Source organism: Cheilinus undulatus, linkage group 1 (assembly GCF_018320785.1).
Source record: "Cheilinus undulatus linkage group 1, ASM1832078v1, whole genome shotgun sequence".
NCBI classification, from domain to species: Eukaryota; Metazoa; Chordata; class Actinopteri; order Labriformes; family Labridae; genus Cheilinus; species Cheilinus undulatus.
Genome location: NC_054865.1, coordinates 53,514,956 through 53,535,773, shown reverse-complemented (window position 1 = coordinate 53,535,773; position 20,818 = coordinate 53,514,956). Strand labels below are relative to the sequence as shown.

The following is a 20,818-nucleotide window of genomic DNA, read 5'->3' as shown; positions in this document are numbered from 1 at the left end:
ACTCAGCTAAGAACACTTGTATTTTAAATATTTGCCCTTATTTTGTCTTTGCACCAAACTATTGAAAGTATTGATAGTTGTGATAGTGTTATCAATAAGGACTCAGATCAGCACTCCCAATGTGCTGTATATAGAATTAAAAGAATACAAATAAAACACTTGACAATAACAACCTTTAAAAATATAAAAACATAAAAATATACTTAAACTATGAAAGAAATGCTGTGATTAATCATAGCAATTTTATATATATATTCCACCACCAAATAATGCTCCCAGTGCAAAGCCATGCATGTGCAGCACATGTTTATAGGTAGCACTATTCAACAGTACACCTCCAAACGCACATGAGCTGAAAATAGTCCCTTGTAGAAAACTTCCAGCTTACTTTAATGCCATCCTCTTATTTCCTGCACACTTCTTTAGATTTCTGCTTTTGTTGTGTTACCTTGGTTTTGACACATATGCAGAAATTTCACAGCTTTTCCCTGTCACGTGTCCTGGACATGGTGAAATCTGTAAATGAATTCCAATTAGACACATTTAAAGTCACAGCCCATATGATTGTGATTGTAGAACATATGGTGAATGAAGGAAGAGTCTGCTGCTTTTGAAAAGCTGTACCTCAGACACTCAGTGGATTTTCATATCATTTTGTAAACCTTTTCTAGCTTCCTCTTGTAAAAGAGAATTAAGGTTTCAGTTAGATTGACGGATTAAATAAGGTGTGATAATTAAAATGAAACCCATATGAAGGCAAGGAGATGATTCCTTGTCTTTGGAAACCTCTTGAACCATTGCTAATTTGAACGTGTGAATGTAATTGAAGCAGACTAATTCGTACAGAGTCAAACAAGCCTAGCCATTCCACAAAACAGGCTTTAAATAACGGCCATTTCCAACGCTGAGGATGAGTCATGAGTGGGTGCACAATATCAGGTGTAGTAACTCAAGGATCTGCAAACACATAATATGACCATGGTTTTTAAAACACCGTCACAACCACAACACATGCTTCAGGGAGGAGCTGTCAGTAGTAGCCTTGTTGACCCTGTCACTGTGTCCACAGCAGCATTCGCTCTATCATAAAGACGAGAAATATAAATGTTTATGCGCACCACAGAAGAGGGAAATACAACTGTTACAAAAACAGGAAGAACAGACACAAAACTCTGAATTTCTATCATAAAATCCACCATGGCTCCATATCCTACAGCTCTTAATACAAATCTCACTTAAGCCACAACACTTTCAATCTAAGCTTTAAAGATTAAATATACACTCAAATACACACCCAAAACTAATTCACATGTAGATCTCAGTGTTTTCACATGTTTACAGCAACCATATTCCAACATATTTAGTGTGTTAACACACAAATTTTGGATTTCACTTCACAGGGTCTTTGAATGCATATGTATGAAACCCTTCACCTAGAAAGATTAGTCCCAAGAGGAGCTAAATGTAAAACTGACTCTCTCTTTTTTTCATTCTGGAGTCATTGCTTCAAATTTATAGTTTTCCTTTTCAACACTAAATGTCAGCCTTTTTCCCATATTTGGGAAATTTTCCACTTTTTGTCCTGGTTTCCAATTGGGGTACTATTGAAACAGTTTATTTTAAATATTGAAAGAAAAAAGGAAAGAAAAAATTTTCATTTTGTGTGTGCTTCTTTACATTACAAACATCAGGTTATTTCAACTTAAACTGGCATTTAGATGATTAAATTTAAATAATAATACTGATAATTATATGTGATATTTATGATCAGGTCTGACCTTAATAAAAAAATGCATTTTTATGTGTAGTATTTTTTATCAGTATTTATGTATGGCATCTATTTTTGGTCACAAACACTGTAAGTGAAACAATTCGTTAAAGTCTTTAAATTTAAAAAACCTAATGCATTAAAATCATAGTTGTTGCTCAATATCAAGGAAATCCAACTTGGATGTTTTTAAAAAGAAAAATTTTTCATTTTTTGTGTTTTTTTGTTTTTTTTTGTTTGTTTGTTTGTTTTTTACATTGTGAACTTTGTGGATTTTGCACTTAAATGGTCATTTAACAAGTAAAATCCCACCAGAATTAGTTAATATTTAATACATTTAATTAGGTCTGCTCTTGAATGAAAGTTATTGCAAAAAATTTGATTTTAAAGCATTTTTATTGGTATTTATGTATGGCATCCTTTTTGGTCACAAACACTCAAAGTGTAAAATCTTAAAATTGGGGAAAAAACAGGAAAAATAATAATGTAACATATTCAGGGGTGTGATAATCTACATCAAGTGAAAAAAAAACTGGCATGTTTTATATGAAAAATATTTCTTTTTCTTTTAGGTTTTTTTAAACATCAAAAACATCAAGTATTTTTACATAAACTGTCAAGTAGATTTTTTATTTTAAAGTAATAATAATAATTTTAAAATAAATAATAACAATAATAATTTATTATTATTATTATATAATTAATGTGATATTTAAAATTAGGTGTGACCTTGATTGATTGCAAACAATTAATACAAAATAAAATATATTTTTAGAAGGAGTGTTTTCATTGGTATTTATTTATGTTGTCCATTTTTGTTTACAAACACCCTGAGTGTAACAATTAATTAAAATCTTGAAATAAAAAAAAGATAATCCAATAAAATTAAAGTTGTTGCTCATTATCACAGAAATTCAGCTTGCATATTTTATATGAAAAACTGTATAATTTTTGGTGTTTTTACTTTACAAATATATATATATATATATTTGTTTTACTTATACTGGCATTTAACAGGCTAAATGCTCACAAAATTAATTAGCATTTTATATTCATGACCAGGTCTGATTATTACAGAAAATTTAATACAAAAGAAGTTGGAAAAATATTAAAGGATATTATTTTCATTGTTATTTATATCTGCTGCCATTTTTGGTCACAAGCGGTGTCAGTGTAACATTATCTTTTAAACCATCTGAGGGTTAATTTAGGTGAAAAATAAACTTCTGAGCATTAAAAGTCTGTTGTGTTGTTTACTCACTTTAAACAACACTGTCCTCTGTTGGTGATGTCTGCAGTTCTGAATCATCTCATCAGAAAAAATGACAGGATTTAATAATAAAGTTAAGGCACCGTTTTCTTTAAAGTCTTTTATTTATCATTAAATACATTACTCTCTATAAACATTTATACACATTATAAAAGCATGTGTCACTATTTACACTCAACCCTCAGAATAATCCCTATCATACAGACATCAGTATCTCCTAACTATGCCTGGACATTCATTTTTAATCCAACTTTACAAGTGATTGTCACAGCATTTCCTTCACATTTCTTTAGCTGTCTGAATGTTTAACAGACTGACACCGTCCCTAAAAATATCTATCCCTCATAAAACCTTATTGCTAGCAAATCATCATATTAAAATTACAGCTGCACTGATGCCATTATTTCCATTTCCTCTGGATTTCCTTCAACTGTAACATTCATTCATGTGAACCAAACATGGACCAGAGATTCTGACTTAACATTTGTAGAGTGGTTTACTGACATTCAATATGTCTTTAATAGATGGTGTAACAGAAATGCACTGTCTTGCCCTTTTCAGTGTGAAATAAATGATTATATAGGATATTAAAATGGCTGTTAACTGTGCAGAGGACTATTATCCATTATATTTGATTACAATGACCTTACAAAAACACAAATAGCTTGATTGCTGTTTAAGAACCTTATGTTCTCATTTCTGTGGAGTGATATTGAGAGTGTCGTCCTCGGTGCATTCATTCCTCCACCTTAGTTTTCCTCTTGGTCTTGGGTTTGGGATTAATTGCCTCTGCAGGTTCTGGGGAGCCTGGAGGATCACTGGGTGGACTGGGAGCACTCTCCACATCAGGTTCTGGCTCCAGAGGCATGGAGGGGCTTTTAGAAACTCCTGAATACACAAAAACAGAGGTGTTGAAACCATTTTAACAAATGTTGCTAAGAGTCTTTAAATTTACAGAGATCCTCACTAATGAAATTGCTTGTGCTGGAGTATTGCTGGTCTATTAGCCCCATATATGACATGAACATAGCATATTCAGAGGCAGATAGCCTGGTTCAAACTCTGAATTAATACATGGCAGCACTACACTTCAAGAATGAATTTCCTATTTTAATAATCTGTAATCTCACCCTTATTCCACTGATCTGAACCCCTGACTGTATATCAACGTGGACAACACATCTCTGTCTCCTTCTGCTGTATAAAAGTGAAGCCAAAACTTCCTCATGACTGTTGCTACATCATCACTTGTGATGTAATTTGGATCCAAGACATGCATAGAAGGAAGCTTGCAGGTGGAAAGACAGAATTAATGCTGCACCTATTCTGCTGACTGCTGCACATGTTACATTACATGCGGGTATATGCGTTGGTTGACTCTAACTTACAAGCACTGTGTGAAATACGGGGGGTCTATGGGGGTCTGAGACCCCTTAATTGACACAAGAGACCCCTTGAAACCCTCAACTGCAAAATTTTGGGGGATCTCTTGAGAAGTATTTATAAAGTCATTTTTTCACTTGCTATTGTCACTACAAATGCCATTTGAAAGCATGTCATGTTTGTTTTAATTAAGTTCATTGTAAAGAATTTATTCACATATAAGAATACAGAAGAATAATGTCTCTGATAAAGCTTCCAAACGTTGGGGGGCACTGTTTCAAATGCTCCGCAACAATGACCTTATGTAACCCTGCCATACAGCTTGTGTATTTCTTACCGCTTTGGTTACTCTCCTGAAATTGTGGACTCAGTGTGCTTAAATTCAGCGAAATATGTCAAAGAGAAAGCAAAGTTCTTTGCTTGAAAACTTTGGATTCACATCTAAAAGACTAAACCGAAACAGTGGTGAAGATGGAGCAGAGACATCCCGAGCTAATTCTGGCGAGGCAGCTGCTAGCACATCTACTGGTGAGTTGGGGTCTCCAGAAAAATCTATTAAACCCAGACTTAATTAACTGATTGTGATAGACCTGCTGTGTTTCATATTGAAATATATATTTCGCCATACGTCGGTTGGCTGGGTTCTTATGTGCACGTATGTGTGTGTATGTGTTAGCGTGCACCCACACGAGAGGGACACGTGAGTGTCCTATTTGGTCACAGAGCAGAGTTGTTCTGTGGTCCTGCAGCTGTGTGCAGCTTTGTTGATAATGACGCTAGACTGGGTGATGTGTGTTTAATGTGCGTGTATGCATTACTTGTGGTCCTGTATACTGCATGTTGTGTAAGACTTCAGCCTGATACTGGAGCACTAGTTAGGGTGGACCCCCCGATTGTGGCCAGGTATTTCGCACACTGCTTACAAGGCTCTTCTTGGCTTAGCTCTTATTTATGTACTCTTCTTCAAAGAACTGAAAACCTTGCGCTCTAGCAACATTGTTCTACTGCTTGTTCCTCATGTCAGGACTGAGATGGGGATAAAAGCGGTCTGTTTTGCAGCCCCCTCTGCATGGTATACTCCCCAGACTGAATTGAAATGGTCTATATTCATTTCACTTGGAGCCTTTTGTTCTGTCTTAAATGACAGACATCGTGAGACTATGGAACAGTGCCTGTGTTTTTAGATTTGTTACTGTGAGTCATGTTCCAGCACTTTATCTACAATTACCTTGTAAGGACTATTTTGTTGTGATTTATTGTTGTAATCTGTGACTGAAATGTGTTATTTTGTGATGTGTGCTGCTGACCTCTTAGCCAGGTCACCCTTGTAACACAGATCTTGATCTCAATGGGTTTTTATCTGGTTAAATAAAGGTTAAATAAAATAACTAAAAACTTTTATGAGTCTGAATCAGTCTACAGCAGAACACATTCATGTTTGAAGCAGATGACTATATCATTAGTTTTGTGTTTCCTCTTACCTTTCTCTCTCTACTCCAATAATGAACAAGTGCATTTAAAAGAATAAGAATATAACAAGTTATTTTTTCCTTTGATTTATTTTAGAAACTTAATATTCCATATATTTTTTAGCCATCTCATACAAAGTGAAATATTTCAAGACTTTTTTTGTTTCAATTTTGATGATTACGGCTTACAGCTCATAAAAATCCTCAATCTCTAAACATTAGAATATCGTGTAAAAGTCCAGTTTGTAAAGCCTTCATTCTGTCACGCTGGTTCAGTACTTACAACCACAATCATGGAGAAGACTGCCGACTTGACAAATGTCCAGAAGACGATCACTGACACAGCCAGTGTTAATTTTGGCAGCTCTTTTTCATTTTAGTCTCAGTTTCAGTCTTTAGATTAAATATCTTTTAGTTTTAGTCACATTTTAGTCATTTCTACGCTTTTAGTTTTAATCTAGTTTTAGTCAACGAAAACCCAAAAACATTTTAGTCTAGTTTTAGTCCATAAAAAGTTTTGGTCTTTCCTTTTAGTCCAAACATTTATTCTTTTGCCTGAATCTGGTACATGGTAGTGTGTTCTATGCCCACTGCCAAACCTGGGGTCCCTGCTTTTTACAGCTGAGACAGATGCATTGTTATTTGATGGATATGATGGATTTTGAATTTCTGTTGAAAACTATATCACATTTTCGTCTAGTTTTAGTCATCTTGATGAAAACTAAACTTAGTTTTAGTCAGTTACAGTCATTAAAGATCTATTCTTGGTTAGTCTTACTCTAGTTCTTGTCATGGAAAAAAGGCTGTCGACGAACAACTTTAGTCATAGTTGTAGTCAATGGAATTAACACTGCTGTCAGCCATCTACCAGGAGATTTTTAGAGCCCTTCATGCTTCCATCTGCTGAGGAGCTCTATGGAGATACTGATTTCCTTTTCACCTGCCCACAGTGAAGCCAAAACTACCAGAAACTGGTTTATTGACCCTGGTATTACTGAGCAACCTGGGCTTCATAACACCCCAGCAGGACTACGGACTGATCAGCTCCATGACACGAGCCAAGATGCAGGATTCATGAAAAAGTTGCTCTGACCAAGTATTGATCAATAAATGAGCAGAATTTACCAGAAGGTCAACATTTTTTTTGTTATAAATCCTTTTTTGTACTGATGTTTGTGATATTCTATTTAGAGACAGTGGACTGTTGATTTCTGAGAGCTGTCAGCCATAATAATCAAGATTAAATTTTTAAAAACCTGATATTATATATATAGTTCACTTGATATGAGATGAATATAGAATAAATGGAAGTTTTGATTTTTTCATTTAATCACAGGAAAAAAAAATGAACTTCGTGATATTCTAATTTTTTGAGATGCAGCTGTGGATCAGAGCAGTTTGGAGAGCTACACTGGTCAATAAAGTAGTTTTATTAATTTTACATCCTCTTCTTTGCACTATTAATCAAAACAAAAAGTACTCTGAGAAATGAACCCTAACATAAAGAGTCAAAACATTTAATTTATTTCACCTTTATAGTTTGACACAGGTCCCAGCTGAGATATCTTGACTTCACACCTGGGCAGCTTTATGTCCATGCTAATATATACAGTCTATAACCTGAGCAGAGGTTGATACAAGTCAGATGCACTGTTTAAGGCTTTTTAAGGCAAATATTTCATTGTTACCCTCACATCTTCAGAGTTACACGTCTTCACTGATGTGAATTTCTTCCATTTCCTTCAGGATCTATAAAGTATTTATCCATCTTTTTAGACTGACTATGGGCTTATTATAGTTGAATTGTAGCTTTGTAGCGTTACTGTAGCTTAACAAAAGGGAATAATTCATTTTTACCCAACGGTGAAATCCCACAAAAGAGTTATTAGATTGACTTCTATAAATGCTGCAGTTTCATCCCACAAACACAGAAAAGTCAAAAACAAACATCAAAGTACAACAGAAATACCTTATGGGATTTATAAGTAACTTCTCAGTAGTTTGGCTAAAGCCAGTTTGAGAGATTTTTCCCCACACTGAAGAGAGTTTCAGAGAGAAAGGGTTTCTATGAATTCTGTCTAAATCAGCGGTTCTTAACTGGTGAGATGGAACCAAAAAGTGTTGCTGAGCTATATCTATACTATAAACCCTGACAGCTATTTAGACTCACACAAATTAAGGAAACTTTACCTGACAATAAAGAAAATGTACTTATTACTTTGTTTTATGAAGTAAATGTAGGACAACATTTTCTGTTGTTTCAAGTCAAAACAAACCAGTAACATTTAAGAGCCAGGCTGCCAATTTCCTGATTCCCACCATTGTCCAGTGGGTGGCAGTAACCAGAAGAGCAACGCTCAAACAAGCAGAAAAAGAAGAAGAAATGTAACAGTCTGAGCCATAGATATCTATGTAATGGCAATGTATGTATGGCAAGTTATGGCCATTACTATAGATATCTATGGTCTGAGCCATGTAAGCACATGCTGTAAACAGAAGTAAGGACCAAGGTTATAATAGTTTGGATTTTTCATTAGTTTTGATTTTTTTTGTTTTCACCCTTTGCTTCAATCTTTAGTTTAGTTTTAATTAGTTTTTACTGCTGTTTTTTTAGTTTAGTTTCTATTTAGGAAAAATGCTTTGTTTTATTTTAGTTCTTATTAGTTTTAGTGATAGTTGTAGTTTTGTCGGCAATGTGGTATAGGCGAGGGGTGAGACTCAAAAGATCTCTTCACTTTTTACTTTATTTATTAAATTTTTATGTTTGTATGCAACTCAATACCTAAAATTACCATTGTGTGTAGTTTTCTTCAATCAAATCAGGAGATTTTACTCTCTCCAGTCTTGGGTGTAAGTCTGTATGCTAGTGTTAAAGACTAAAACTAAGGATATTTTATCCCTAATTCTATTTTATTTTAGTTAGTTTTGTCAGCACTGAGTTAGTTTTTGTCTTAATTGTAAATATTAGTTTTATTTACCTAAAATACCTTTACTTTTTAGTTTTAGTTTTAGTTATTTACTTAGTTTGCATTAACTATAATAACCTTGGTTAGGACAACACTAGATTTCTGTGACTTCAACTTTTGTGTGGCTCTGTTGTTGTTTTTGAAATGATAAGGTAAGGTTGAGGTATTATAGGGCCTTGAACTGCATATTTGTTCTGATTGTATGACGTCTGCAGCTTTGTTATTTTTTAGAAATTCTAAAAAATGTGTTTATTTTGCACACATGTGGGCAGAGCATGACAAACTTTTGTTTCCTACCTGGGCTGTTCTTGATGGAGAAACCAAACATCTAATTACATTAACTTGAACTTAAGAAACCATACAACTGTCCTGCACTGTAAGACTGAACAGTTGAAGGTTATTAAAAAAAAATAAGTTGGGTTTGCTTAAAAATCAAAAATCATTATTTCAGCTCAATCTATCTTTTTGATTGAAAACATCATTTGACAATCATCTCTTCATCTGTAGAGTTGTTCCAGAATTACTTTAGCATCATGAGTGAAGTTACTGACTCCGTGAGAGGAATCCTGCCTATGAGGAGCAAACACAATACACAGTGGATGATACACTGAACATGATGCAAGAGGAATTCCTGGTTCGGTGTGCACCTTTCAGTAAAAATTGAGTTGGTAGAACTTAAAATGGCTAAACACCTGCTACAAGTACCGGCAGTTTTAGATTTTAGTACAAATGATGATCTTACTTAAACTCAAGGGACAAGCCCTGCGACTGAGTGGCAACCAGTCCAGGGTGTACCCTGCCTCTTGCCCAATGACAGCTGGGATAGGCTCCAGCTCCGTGACCCTCAACAGGATAAGCAGTATAGAAAATGGATGGATGGTTGGACATGCACAACACTGATTGTTTTTTTATTAAGGTTTACTTTTTAAGTTGAGTTTAACAGTGTAGGAAAAAAAACTGTAGTAATGCTTCTTTGATGCTCTGAGCAGATATTTTAATCTAATGCAATTTCACTGCTTGAATTTTATTTCTGTGCAGTTTCATTTTCTCCCCTGTGCATGCGTGGGATCTCTCCAGGTACTCCAGCTTCCTCCCATCACCAAACACATGCTGGTTAGGTTAACTAGTGACTCTAAATGGTCGTTGGTGTGAGTGTGAGCATGCCTGTTTGTTTGCCTCTACATGTCAGCCCTGTGACTGAATGGTGACCAGCTGTGTCCCCAGCTCTGGCTGGGATAGGCTCCAGCTTCCCACTAACCTTAACGGGATAAGTGGGGTAGAAAATGGATGGATCATCCTTGAGACCCTTTTGTGAAATTATTTTGTTTCTGTGTGCAAAGTAAAATAATGTTAGCATCCAAAATAAAACTAGGATGTTTGGAAAAGGTACGGTTAAAAATTCCTGCTCTGTTTCACAGCTCTTGAGAAAAAACATGAGAGGGCCAATAATTTCGCCCTCATCTGTAAGTTCCTGACCCAGAACCAAACCTAATGTCGAACTCTCTTTCTCAAAGCCAAGGAAGGATCCTCAAATGGATGTTTTTGAAGGATACTACATCATCGACTGCCATTGGAGGACTGTTCCAATCTCAAAGATCCTCAAAATTTTTCCAAGGACTGAGTCCTTTAAACAGAGAATTTCCAAGGATGCACATGTGTATCCTTGATTATCCGCAATCCAATGTGCATTGTTTTCTTCTCTTAAAAAGTAAATAAATAGTGTATTATTAGGAGGAAGCCAGGTCCTAGCACTCTCAATACACTTCCTGTTTTCACAGTGAATATGTCATCATTATTTCATATCATTAAAGTAAAGCTGGACAGGTAAAAGTAGCACCATATCATATGATATTATATATCAAATTTTATGTTTTTATTTAATAATCAGTATGATTCAACAATCACATTATTATATATATTATGGTTATATGATGATGTGATAGCTTATTAGATGGTGCAGAGTAAAATTTATGAAAATTGTTGTTAGAACCCCTCCTATTTTGATTTCTGCCGCCACCCTGTATATGGGCATGATCCTTCCTATGACTTAATCACGCACACTTGCTAGCCTGTTCCAAATGTGTGTTCAAGAGTTGCCAGGGAGGACTCTGGCCTTGCCTCCAAGGGTCCTGACTCGGGAGGATCCTTCTCACAAAGGGAGGATCCTGGACTTTGAGAAACAGCTTCTGTCTTTAAATTTGCTCTGGCACTTCTCCGTCCAACAGGAGGGCTACATGCTTGTCACTGTCTACACAGCCTACACTATTAGTTTGTACCTGCTGGGAGCTGGAAGTTCTTGTTGTAGCTTGCAGCAGAAGACATGGCTTGGCCCAGAGCTTGGTTGGTTCCAAGGGGAGCACCGGGGGTTTTGGTGTCTGCTGCAGAGTTTGTTTTGGATTTGAAGTCTTTGCCTGGTTTAGTCCAAACCAGACTCTCTGTCACCTGCAGGGCGGCTCCCATCTTCTGAGCCATTTCCATCAGCTGTTAATAGGAGGTGAGGAAACATTTAAAAATACTGAAGTAAAATCCTGAGCATGGGACATCATTATAAATGAATGAAAAAGCACCTCAGGATCAAATTCAAAATTGCTGCTGCTGTCTCGAAGCAGGTTGACTTTCCTCTCCATCTCGTGATATTGATCCAGAGCTCTCTTCTTTTCACCGTGATTATAAAGGAAGATGGCAAAGTTCAGGTTGACCAGAGGATTTGATCTGAGGAGAAGAAATAGAGGGAATGAAAATGCACGTACACACACACAACATAAAAGGTGGCATGTGTAAACAGACTCACTCATCCATCGTCACAGCTTGTTCATATGCTCTGGTGGCATTTTCTTCATCCTCCAAGTTGGTCAATGCCACTATAAAAAAAGGGATATGACTGTATTTATATTCAGCATTTTCAGTCTTGTGTATGTGGTATAGAATTTATAAAAGGTATAGTGTTACTTAATGCACAACACTAACTCTATTTTGACAGGTAAAGAAAGCATGTCTTATATCCTCAGTACCTGCCAGCAGCATGTAGAGGTCACCCATACGTGGGTTCAGGTTGATGGCTGCGCTGAGGAAGTGGAAAGCAGAGGCATACTGCTGCATGGTCAGGTGTACCAGGCCCAGGTTGTACAAGACTTTCCAGTCAAACGGAGACAAGTAGTGGGCTCGCTTCAGGCAGCTGATGGCCTGCGGGAGAAGTGAAGTGGAAGAACAGTCAACAGTTGACAGCACTGTTAGACAAGTGTTTCAATAATATATGATCCCATACAGAACAGACACTTCCAGCACAATGGCAGGTATATACTATAATACCAGGGATTTATGGACCAAATGACTCGACAATATATGATTTTATTAATTTGATTTAATCTTTCTGTCTTTCTTATGGATAAAAAATACTGTAGATAAGGGGAAATGCTCCACTCATTGACTTTACGTAATCTAAGTGAGGGCATGAATAGTTTAAAGTATAGGCCATCAAGACAAAGTGAAAACAGACGGAAGACTCCTCAGAGTAAAACACATGGAAGCCTATTTGGAGTTTGTAAAAATCCATGTGAATGCCAAGCGAAATGTCTTAATACTTCAGTAAATGTGATATTTCAGTTTTTTATTTTTAAAAAATTTGCTAAAAATGTAAAAAATTCTGTTTTCATTTTGTCATGATGGGGTACTGAGTGTAGATTAGTGAGAATAAAAATGATTTTTTTATTGCAGCATCGGGCTGCAACATAAGAAATCTTAAAAAATGAAGGTCTGAATGTACTGCATACTAAAGCACACAGCACAATGCAGAATACTTTAAGGAACATTTACAATAATACAGTGTAAAATATCAGTGTACTTTTTGACTATCACAAGAAGAAAAGAAGCCCAGTCTGCATTTGTGTTCAAATAATGCAGATCAATCAGCCCTGATGAAGTCAGGGTGAGTGATATTATCTTCGACTCTCTCAGACGGATGCATCTATCATGCATTAACTGTATTTTGCCATAGGTAGGTATTGAAGTTGGGAGTTTAGCAGTTTTATTCAGAATAAAGTTAGTCAGGTAATGTAAACATTTGTTCCCCCTTGCAAAGAATCTGAAGATAAATCTAAGCGGCTGCCAGATGATTTATGGGAGAGGAAGGGCAGAAAAACAATATCCTGTAACACAAATCTTAGTTTGTACTTTCCACTTATGTTTACTTTGTCCGTCAGATATTGGATCAGTTCACCTCTCAGGTCCTCATACTCTTCTGAAATGAAACCATTTCAGAAGAGTATGAGTATAAACAGATCCTTGCTGGAGCTGCTGTAAGACATTTGCATCAGAAACACGACAAGAATCCTAACTGGACACTGCTGTTTCATAAGCAGTTTATAAGGTATTTATTTGAAAATATGCAATAAATGGCAAACATTCTCCTTCTAAAAAGAAAACAGACTAACAGTGATAACAGTAAACAGCCTTACTCACAGCTACATATTTCTTTTTTCCAAAGAAGCACATGCCGATGTTATTCCAAAGCGGGGGGTTCTCAGGAACAGCACATGCTGCCACTCGGTACTTGTTCATGGCCACATCAAAGTCCCCATGAGTCTGCATCATGCTGCCTGCAGCCAGGATGGCCTGGAAATAAAAACAATGATTAGAGATATATGAGAGGAAGATACACTCTTTGATGAATGACAGAGTACAGCATCTAACAGAGTGTGACCTTTTATCTCTACTGAACTGATTTAACTGAAGTCCAATGCCCTGCCCTCAGGTATCTTCACAGGAAATGAAGTTTATATAAAAGCTTAATGTTTGTTCAAACGACTACATACCTTATAATTGCTGGGGTCAAAAGTGAGGGCGTTTCCAAGGTGCACGAAAGCTTTTTGGTATTTTCCAAGCTGGAGGAAAAATGACACAAAACAATTACACTTATACTCCTTTTGAGGTGTTTACAACAGCTACAGTAAATGTTACTCTTTCCTTGTAGATCTTGTCGCCAGTGTACAAATAATTAAACTGAAAAGGTTATGAAGAAGTCCTCCTACCTGTAAATACAATAGGCCGAGAGTAGTGAGCAGCTCAGTGTTTTCCGGAGAAAATCTGACATAACAAAAGAAAAATGTCACTATCTCTATGCCTGTAATTAAATTCAAAGCCTGCATAATTCTAGAGAAAACAATTACAGTACATATAAGAGTATTTAATCCCTTGGATGTTTCACCCTCTTATTGAAATTATACATCAATCATGGTCAATATAACTAGGCTTTTTGGACAAAAAAATACAAAAGTCCTCTTTAATGTCAAAGTGAAAACAGATTTCTAAAAAGTAATGTCACTTAAATAAAAACGTGCCATGCAAAACAAGTGATTGCATAAATATTCACCCCATTCAAATCAGTATTTAGTAGATTTGCCTTTGGCTGATCCTTCGCCTGACAAACACTTTTCAATCAGTATATCTCTGAGTTGCTTGGGGTGTTCTTTTGTGTCTATGGTCTAATGGTAGCCAGGAATACTGATTAACCAGTGACTGGACCTTCCAGACACAGGTGTCCTTATACTACAATCACTGAGATGCATTCACTGCACACAGATGATCCCCATTTCACTAATTTTAAGACTGTTAACATCAATTGTCTGGATCTCTGTTGAATTAGGTCACTTTAAAGGGGGCTGAATATTTATGCAGTTAGTTTAAATTAGATATTTTAATTTAATAAACATAACTTTGTAGAAATATGTTTTCACTTTGGTATTAAGAGGTATTTTGGTTTTTGTTAAAAAGGCCAAATTATATTGACCATGACTGATTTATAAACTCAACAAAAGGGTAAAACATCCAAAGGGGTAAATGCTTTTTACAGGCACTGTTAGATTTGGGGAATCTGCTGATTATTCAATCAGGTTTTGATTCAGCATAATTATGAAGTATTAATTATAACCTGTGGAGAGACCATGTGGTTCAAGCAACAAAAGGTAGGAAAGAAGCAGATCAGAGTTAAAATAAGATTCACAGTGGTATGTCTCATTAAAAGCATCCCTAGTGTTGGACTATTTGATCAATTCATTTAACCCCAACAGGAGGTAGCCATCGAGCTCCATTACAGACACTAAAATCTCTTCTTTATTTGCAGCACGGCCTCATGTTTCAATATTTGACATGTCACAAAGGTGGAAATTAACAGAAATGACTGCTACAATAAGAGTCCTCTGGTTAAAAAGCTGGGATTTTGTGTGAGTGTGAAAGACAGTACTTACAAGGACTGAAAATCATCCAATAAATCAAGACAAAACCTCAGAGTAACCAAACTTCTCTGAAACAGAAAGGCTTATGCAATCTCTTGCTGTGTCTTGAGAGGGTGTCACTGTAAAGGTGCACCATGCTAAGGATCTTTAATCAGTAAGTATGGACAGATAACATTACACTTTAATCTTAAAGAAAAAGCTTTTATATTAGGGCTGAACGATTTTGGAAAATAATTTAATTGCAGCATTTTTTCCCAATATTGCAATTGCAATTTGATATTATTCCTTAACTTCTTTCATTCCTAAACGGCTAAACAATGCTTTAAAATTGTCTAATTCTGATGATTTTGACTCATATTGCAAATTGGATATGAATTGTTGCATTGAAGGGTTTTTGTCACTCTAATATTTAATAAGAAAATAAGTACAAAAATGAGGAAGGTAGGATTTTTTGTAGACAATTCTAAAAAAATGGCACCTGAATGACTGCATATGTCATGCATCTCTGCTTCAAAAATCTAATTTCAGGTCAAAGAAATATTGCACCTTTGAAATTTGCAGCAGGCCATACTGCAGTTTAATTTAATTTTCAATTAACTGCCCAGCCCTATTTTATATAAAGAAAAAATATGCTCATCTATAGTCACAGTGCAGTATACCAATAATTCTAGACTGTCTGATTATTCTAATGCCCTTCAGTATCTTCTTCACAATGCCCACTTTAAAGACCCTGTAAAGTGAAATCCAAAATTTGTGTCTTAACACTCTAGATATGTTGAACTTTGGATCAATCTAACGGCCCGCCAACTAAGTGCAATTTCCTGTCAGCTAGCTCACTAGCATTCTGGTTGACAGAAACATAGCTTCTGCCTGTCGAGCTATCTGTCAATCAAATGAGACGCACCAATCAGTCCGCAGTGAGGTTTTTCCTAAATATAATCTAAATCATTATGGTACAAAAAAATTCATCCCCCTTACAGTGAGCGGACATGAAGACACTAGCTAATGAGACACATTTGTTTTTTTAACCAGGCTGTAAACCAGTTTATTTCTAGTGTAAAAACCGGCTGTTTAACATGTGTCCAGATGGGACTTCCAGTGTTCCTGCAGCCAGCCTCAAGTGGACACTCACGGAATTATAATTTTTTGCACTTTAGCATTGGCTTCATTTGTCAGGACCAGAGGTTGCCACTTGGCTGGTGATGTCACCAGCCCACAGTGGAATGACCCCGCCCCTCTAACACTACAATATAAACTCACAGAGCAGTGCATCTCAATACAGTCTGTTGTTAGCTGATTTCACTGCCTTTATTGAAAGTTAACAGTCAGTTAAATGCTGTCTTTTTGTTCATTGTGAGGTAAATTTGCCAAATCTATCAGCCACAGTGGTCTATGGATCATTTAAAGCATCATAACAGAGATTTGGGCCAAAATGGACTTTGTCTCTTCTCACGCACAGAGCCAGGCAGCTGCGCTCTAATCATAAGGTCAAGGGGCAGGACAATGGTGTAAGTACTTCTCTCCATTTAGAACATAGCATTTTTTAAAATCTGAGAGATCCTGTTTCTTCTGAGTGGGCGTGATTTCAGCTCATTCAACAGACATGCCCACACTGTCCTGGAGCGCCTCGTTTTTCATGATTTTGATGTTTAATTTTATAAATTAAGAGATGTTTTATCTGACTGAAATTAGACCTGAGGGTTCATAACACAGTGACCTGTCATACAGCAAACCTAAAAACAGATCTATTTCCACTTTACAGGGTCTTTAAGTGTACTTACTCCACTGCCTTCTTATAGACCTCTACCGCCTTGTCATTCTCTCCAGCCAGCAAATGAACCTTCCCGAGCACCATGAAAGATTTGTCCTGTTTGTTTATCTGAAGAGCCATGTTGAGATGCTCCTCAGCCTGTTTGACACAGAGGATCACAATTACCAAAAAATTGGGACATTAGTCACACTGATACTTCCATGGTGTTGGTAAAATAGTTCTACTCACATTTTTGAAGTCTTTGATGAAGAAATAGCACAAGCCCAGATTATGACTGATCTCCTACAGGGAGAGAAGAGTTAAATTATCTTTGGGAGTGTTGGTGCATGCTTAATTAAACAGGGATGGGTGATGTCTGAGCTAAATTCACATTTATAAAAATAATTTAAGATCACAGCTCAGAGGAGAAAAAATCTACAGCTTTACTGGCAGTTGTATTAAATGCTAAAGTTTGAGTGTATGAAAACATCTCTGCTCAAACATAATTTCATGGATTTAACAGTGAAACAACCCGTCATCATTAAGAGGTTCATCCAATAATAGTAGCGTGAATTCTTGGCAGATCACAGCCTGCACTGGGAAGAAGTTCCCTAACCATGACATATAACAGAAAGTCAGCACTAGAGAGTTTCATTTATTTACCCAGTCGTTCTCGTTCAGCTTTGCAGCTTCGTGATAGAATTCAATAGCTGCTTTGTGCTTTCCCAGGAGAAACCTGTAGGGAGAATAAGCAACAATGATCCATAGGATAAATTATTCAGTCATAATCGCTGCACCCTGAGTAGCTGCTCTTACATTCCTACAACACCGATAAACAGTCTCTGGACTTAGATTAGCTTTTTCCCACAGTATCCCAGCCGTAATTGTTCAGCACTTTGCTTCTTATCACTGCATTGCTTGCCTTTTAGTTAACAGAGAAGGGTTAATGCAACCAAAGCTTGAGGAGAGGAAACTCACAGTGATCTGGCCACTTGCTTGAGATTGTCAGCGCTGCTGGGATTAAGAATGGCGCAGCTCTGAAACAGCTCGAGGGACTGTTGGATCTTGCCCTCCAGACGTAAGATTAGTGCTGTAGCAAGAAATAAAGACACAAAGAGCGAGCGGATGTTCAACTCAGCAAGGAAGAACAAAAACACACTGAAATCAAAGGCACAGCAGGGGGTCCCAAAAAGCTGATTTTAAGAAACTAAATGATGTATGGGACAGCGTGGGCGCCAACTACCACAGAGCCCACATTTGATGTAGCCATTAATTATCATCAAACATGTTAAAAATGAGACAGGGTTACTACAAAAAGTGCTGCTCACCTTGAACATAAATGGCATATTCACACATTCCATTAGTCTCCTGCAGTTGCTCTTTGATGATTGCCTGCATGAACACAGAACACAATACCATTTCTACAACTGAGTTGGATGTTACTGATGTTGAAACCTATGAGAATGAATGACGGCTAATTCTGAAAAATTAAATAAACACAATAGGCAGAGGGTCCCTTTGTTGTCACTGGGACACAATCACCACGAAAGGTTTGCTTGGAAGTTTGGTATTTTCCTAAGAGTAAAAATTGCAGTGCCTGGCTGTTTTGTCATTGTTTCTGAAGCTGGCAGGTGGGAGTAAAGGCACAAACATGAGTGAGCTTCATAGTAGTGATGCGCTGAGAACCAGCTGTTGGTATTTTGTTAGAAAATGAGTTAATGATAAGAGAGGATGCATCCTTCTATGGTGTACAGGCCTGCCCACAGAATTGGCTAGGCCCCTGAAAAAGCCAGAGAGAGGGTCATTCCCAGTTAAGATTTATTGATGATATCATTGATGATATCAATGCATTTGTGTTGGATCAGAAACAGTGGGGCTAATGTCCTGGCTAACAGTCACTTCATTTTGGAGCTAAAATGTGTCAAGCTTTCATTGGGTTCTGACATTCATATTATTTATTTGTGCCACTTTTTAACCCATTTTCACCACTGTTTTCAACCATTCTGCCACATTGGTTTCCACATTAAGCCCATTCTGCCATTTTTAGCCTTTTTTTTGCTACTTTTCAACCTCTTTTAACTACTTAAGCCACCCATTTTTGCAACTTTTTAACAGCTTTTCATCACTTTTGTGCCAATTTATGCCCCTTTAGTCTTTCCTAACCCATATTTCTCACTTAATCCCCTTTTTGCCTTTATTGCCTCTCTTGAACCACTTTTCCCCACTTACTTCCACCAACTTTGCCACTTATAACCCATTTTACCACTTGCTTTTCCTAATTGTTGTCCTGTTTTCTTCCTTTCCTAACCCCTGTGTACAGCTATATTCCATATTTTGCCCTTTTTGCCTTTCTCAATCCATCGTTGCTGCTCTATCCAGCTTTTAACCTCTTTTCACCCTCTTGCGCCACTTTAACCCTTTTAGTGATTTTTTTTTTATCTTGCAATAATTTAATAATTTTTCCTTTAAAATTATTTAAGTTCCCTCTACTTTATTCTCTGGTATCCTGGTATATTATGGCTTAACTATGAAGTCTGACATTACTTTCTAAATAGCTTGGTTTAGTATGCCCATCAGTACTGTTAACATTACAAATTAAAAGTTAATTGCTATAAAATGCTATATTGTACTACAGAATGAATAAATAAAATTGTTTTGTTTCTTTGACTAAAGTATTTGCATTAAAAATAAAATATGGTTATCCCAGACCAAGCATGTAATATATTTGAAATGTGCCCTATAAATAAAGTGGATTAGATATCAACAAATCATTATTGACTGCTAAAGCATTCAGTTTAATCTGCAGTTAATATACCAATCACTTTAGAAGCAGCTTCTCATTATTGTCTTATATAACTGAATTTTCAGAGAGTGAGAAAGAAGAGGTTGTCCGGTCACACTAACAAGAACAGGCATCTGTTCAGAGATTTTAATAAGGAGCTGCTGGTATCATGTGGGAATACACGGGTCAATACAGAGAATTATGCTGTAATAGAGTACAGTATTAGACAGAACCCTGTGCACTCCAGACATTCATTATCTTCCTGATAAAATCTTAAAGGTCAATCAGATCAGCACCGAGCACAGATAAAGGTCTATAAGAGAGATAACCACAGGAGCACCGTAAGAATGGAGGTACTCTACCTTACAGGTGTCATAGTCTTTGCGGATGTAGTGCTGATGGATTAGCCAGTTTCTTCTCTCCACAATGGGAAGCTCCGGAGCTGGGAACAGAAAAAATATATAAGAGGACTATGATGCATAAACTCCAATGACCTTTTACCCTGATAGCATCAACTTCTGGGCCACATGTGGCATTTATCAGGCATCCTTAGCCAGAATGTGGCATGGCATAGCATAAGAAGGCCAAACGTCAACCACAAACACTCTGCCATACCTGCAAACTTGAAGGGAATTTCACCTCTGGTAAACTTGTATAGCTGAAGGCCCAAATATTACTTTGACAGAGATGGTGGGAGAATAGAGATTTAAAAAAACCAGCTGAAGCTGACCCAGACTTTGAAATCAGTCACATACAAATTGACCCCAAAATTAGACCTTTTCACCCCAATACGTCTTTTCTACATTTACATTTCCTTATATTTTTACATGTATTTGATCTGTTTTGGTCTGGATTGTATTGGGTGGTGTTTCACTTTAAGCTTTAGTTTTATTAGCGTTTCCTGTTTTGTTTTTAAGTTTTCTTCCACTGAGTTTGATTTCTAGTTTTCTTCCTGCCCTTGTGTTCTCCCTCCTCTTTGACTGCCCTCATGAGTTTCACCTGTGTCCCGTTTATCACACCTAAGTCTAATCACTCCCGGTCTGTTAGTTTCTGTGGGACTCTCAGTCATTGTTGGTTTGTCATATACCTTCTGCCTCTTGTGTTTCTCCAAGTATGGGTTATTCTCGAGTTCCTTGATCAGCTTTTTGTGTTTGTAGTTTTTTCAGTGGACTCAAATGAATCCTTTTTAGGTAGTAGTTT

General features: G+C 36.7%; 1 protein-coding gene across 1 annotated transcript; it reads right to left on the bottom strand.

Moving 5' to 3' along the window:
• Positions 1-3,123: 3,123 nt before the first annotated feature.
• bbs4 (Bardet-Biedl syndrome 4) lies at positions 3,124-20,582 on the bottom strand. Its single transcript, XM_041782775.1, has 15 exons — positions 20,234-20,582; positions 19,981-20,060; positions 18,165-18,228; positions 17,815-17,926; positions 17,500-17,572; positions 17,086-17,139; positions 16,868-16,995; positions 13,884-13,938; positions 13,668-13,736; positions 13,315-13,467; positions 11,868-12,039; positions 11,648-11,717; positions 11,424-11,568; positions 11,133-11,337; positions 3,124-3,926 (listed from the first exon to the last, which is right to left on the bottom strand). The coding sequence occupies exons 3-15, from the start codon at positions 18,190-18,192 to the stop codon at positions 3,775-3,777; spliced, it is 1,416 nt and encodes a 471-aa protein (XP_041638709.1). The 5' UTR covers positions 18,193-18,228; positions 19,981-20,060; positions 20,234-20,582; the 3' UTR covers positions 3,124-3,774.
• Positions 20,583-20,818: the final 236 nt, after the last annotated feature.

Bases quoted from the DNA above. Each gene is read 5' to 3' on its own strand.
- bbs4 (XM_041782775.1), bottom strand. From the start codon at position 18,192: ATGTGTGAATATGCCATTTATGTTCAAG. The intron at 12,040-13,314 runs GTGAGTAAGGCT...CTTCTCCCGCAG, and splicing joins GAAAAAAGAAATATGTAGCT to GCCATCAGCTGCCTGAAGCG. The intron at 3,927-11,132 runs GTACAAACTAAT...TTGTGTATTCAG, and splicing joins GAACTTCCAGCTCCCAGCAG to GAGTTTCTAAAAGCCCCTCC.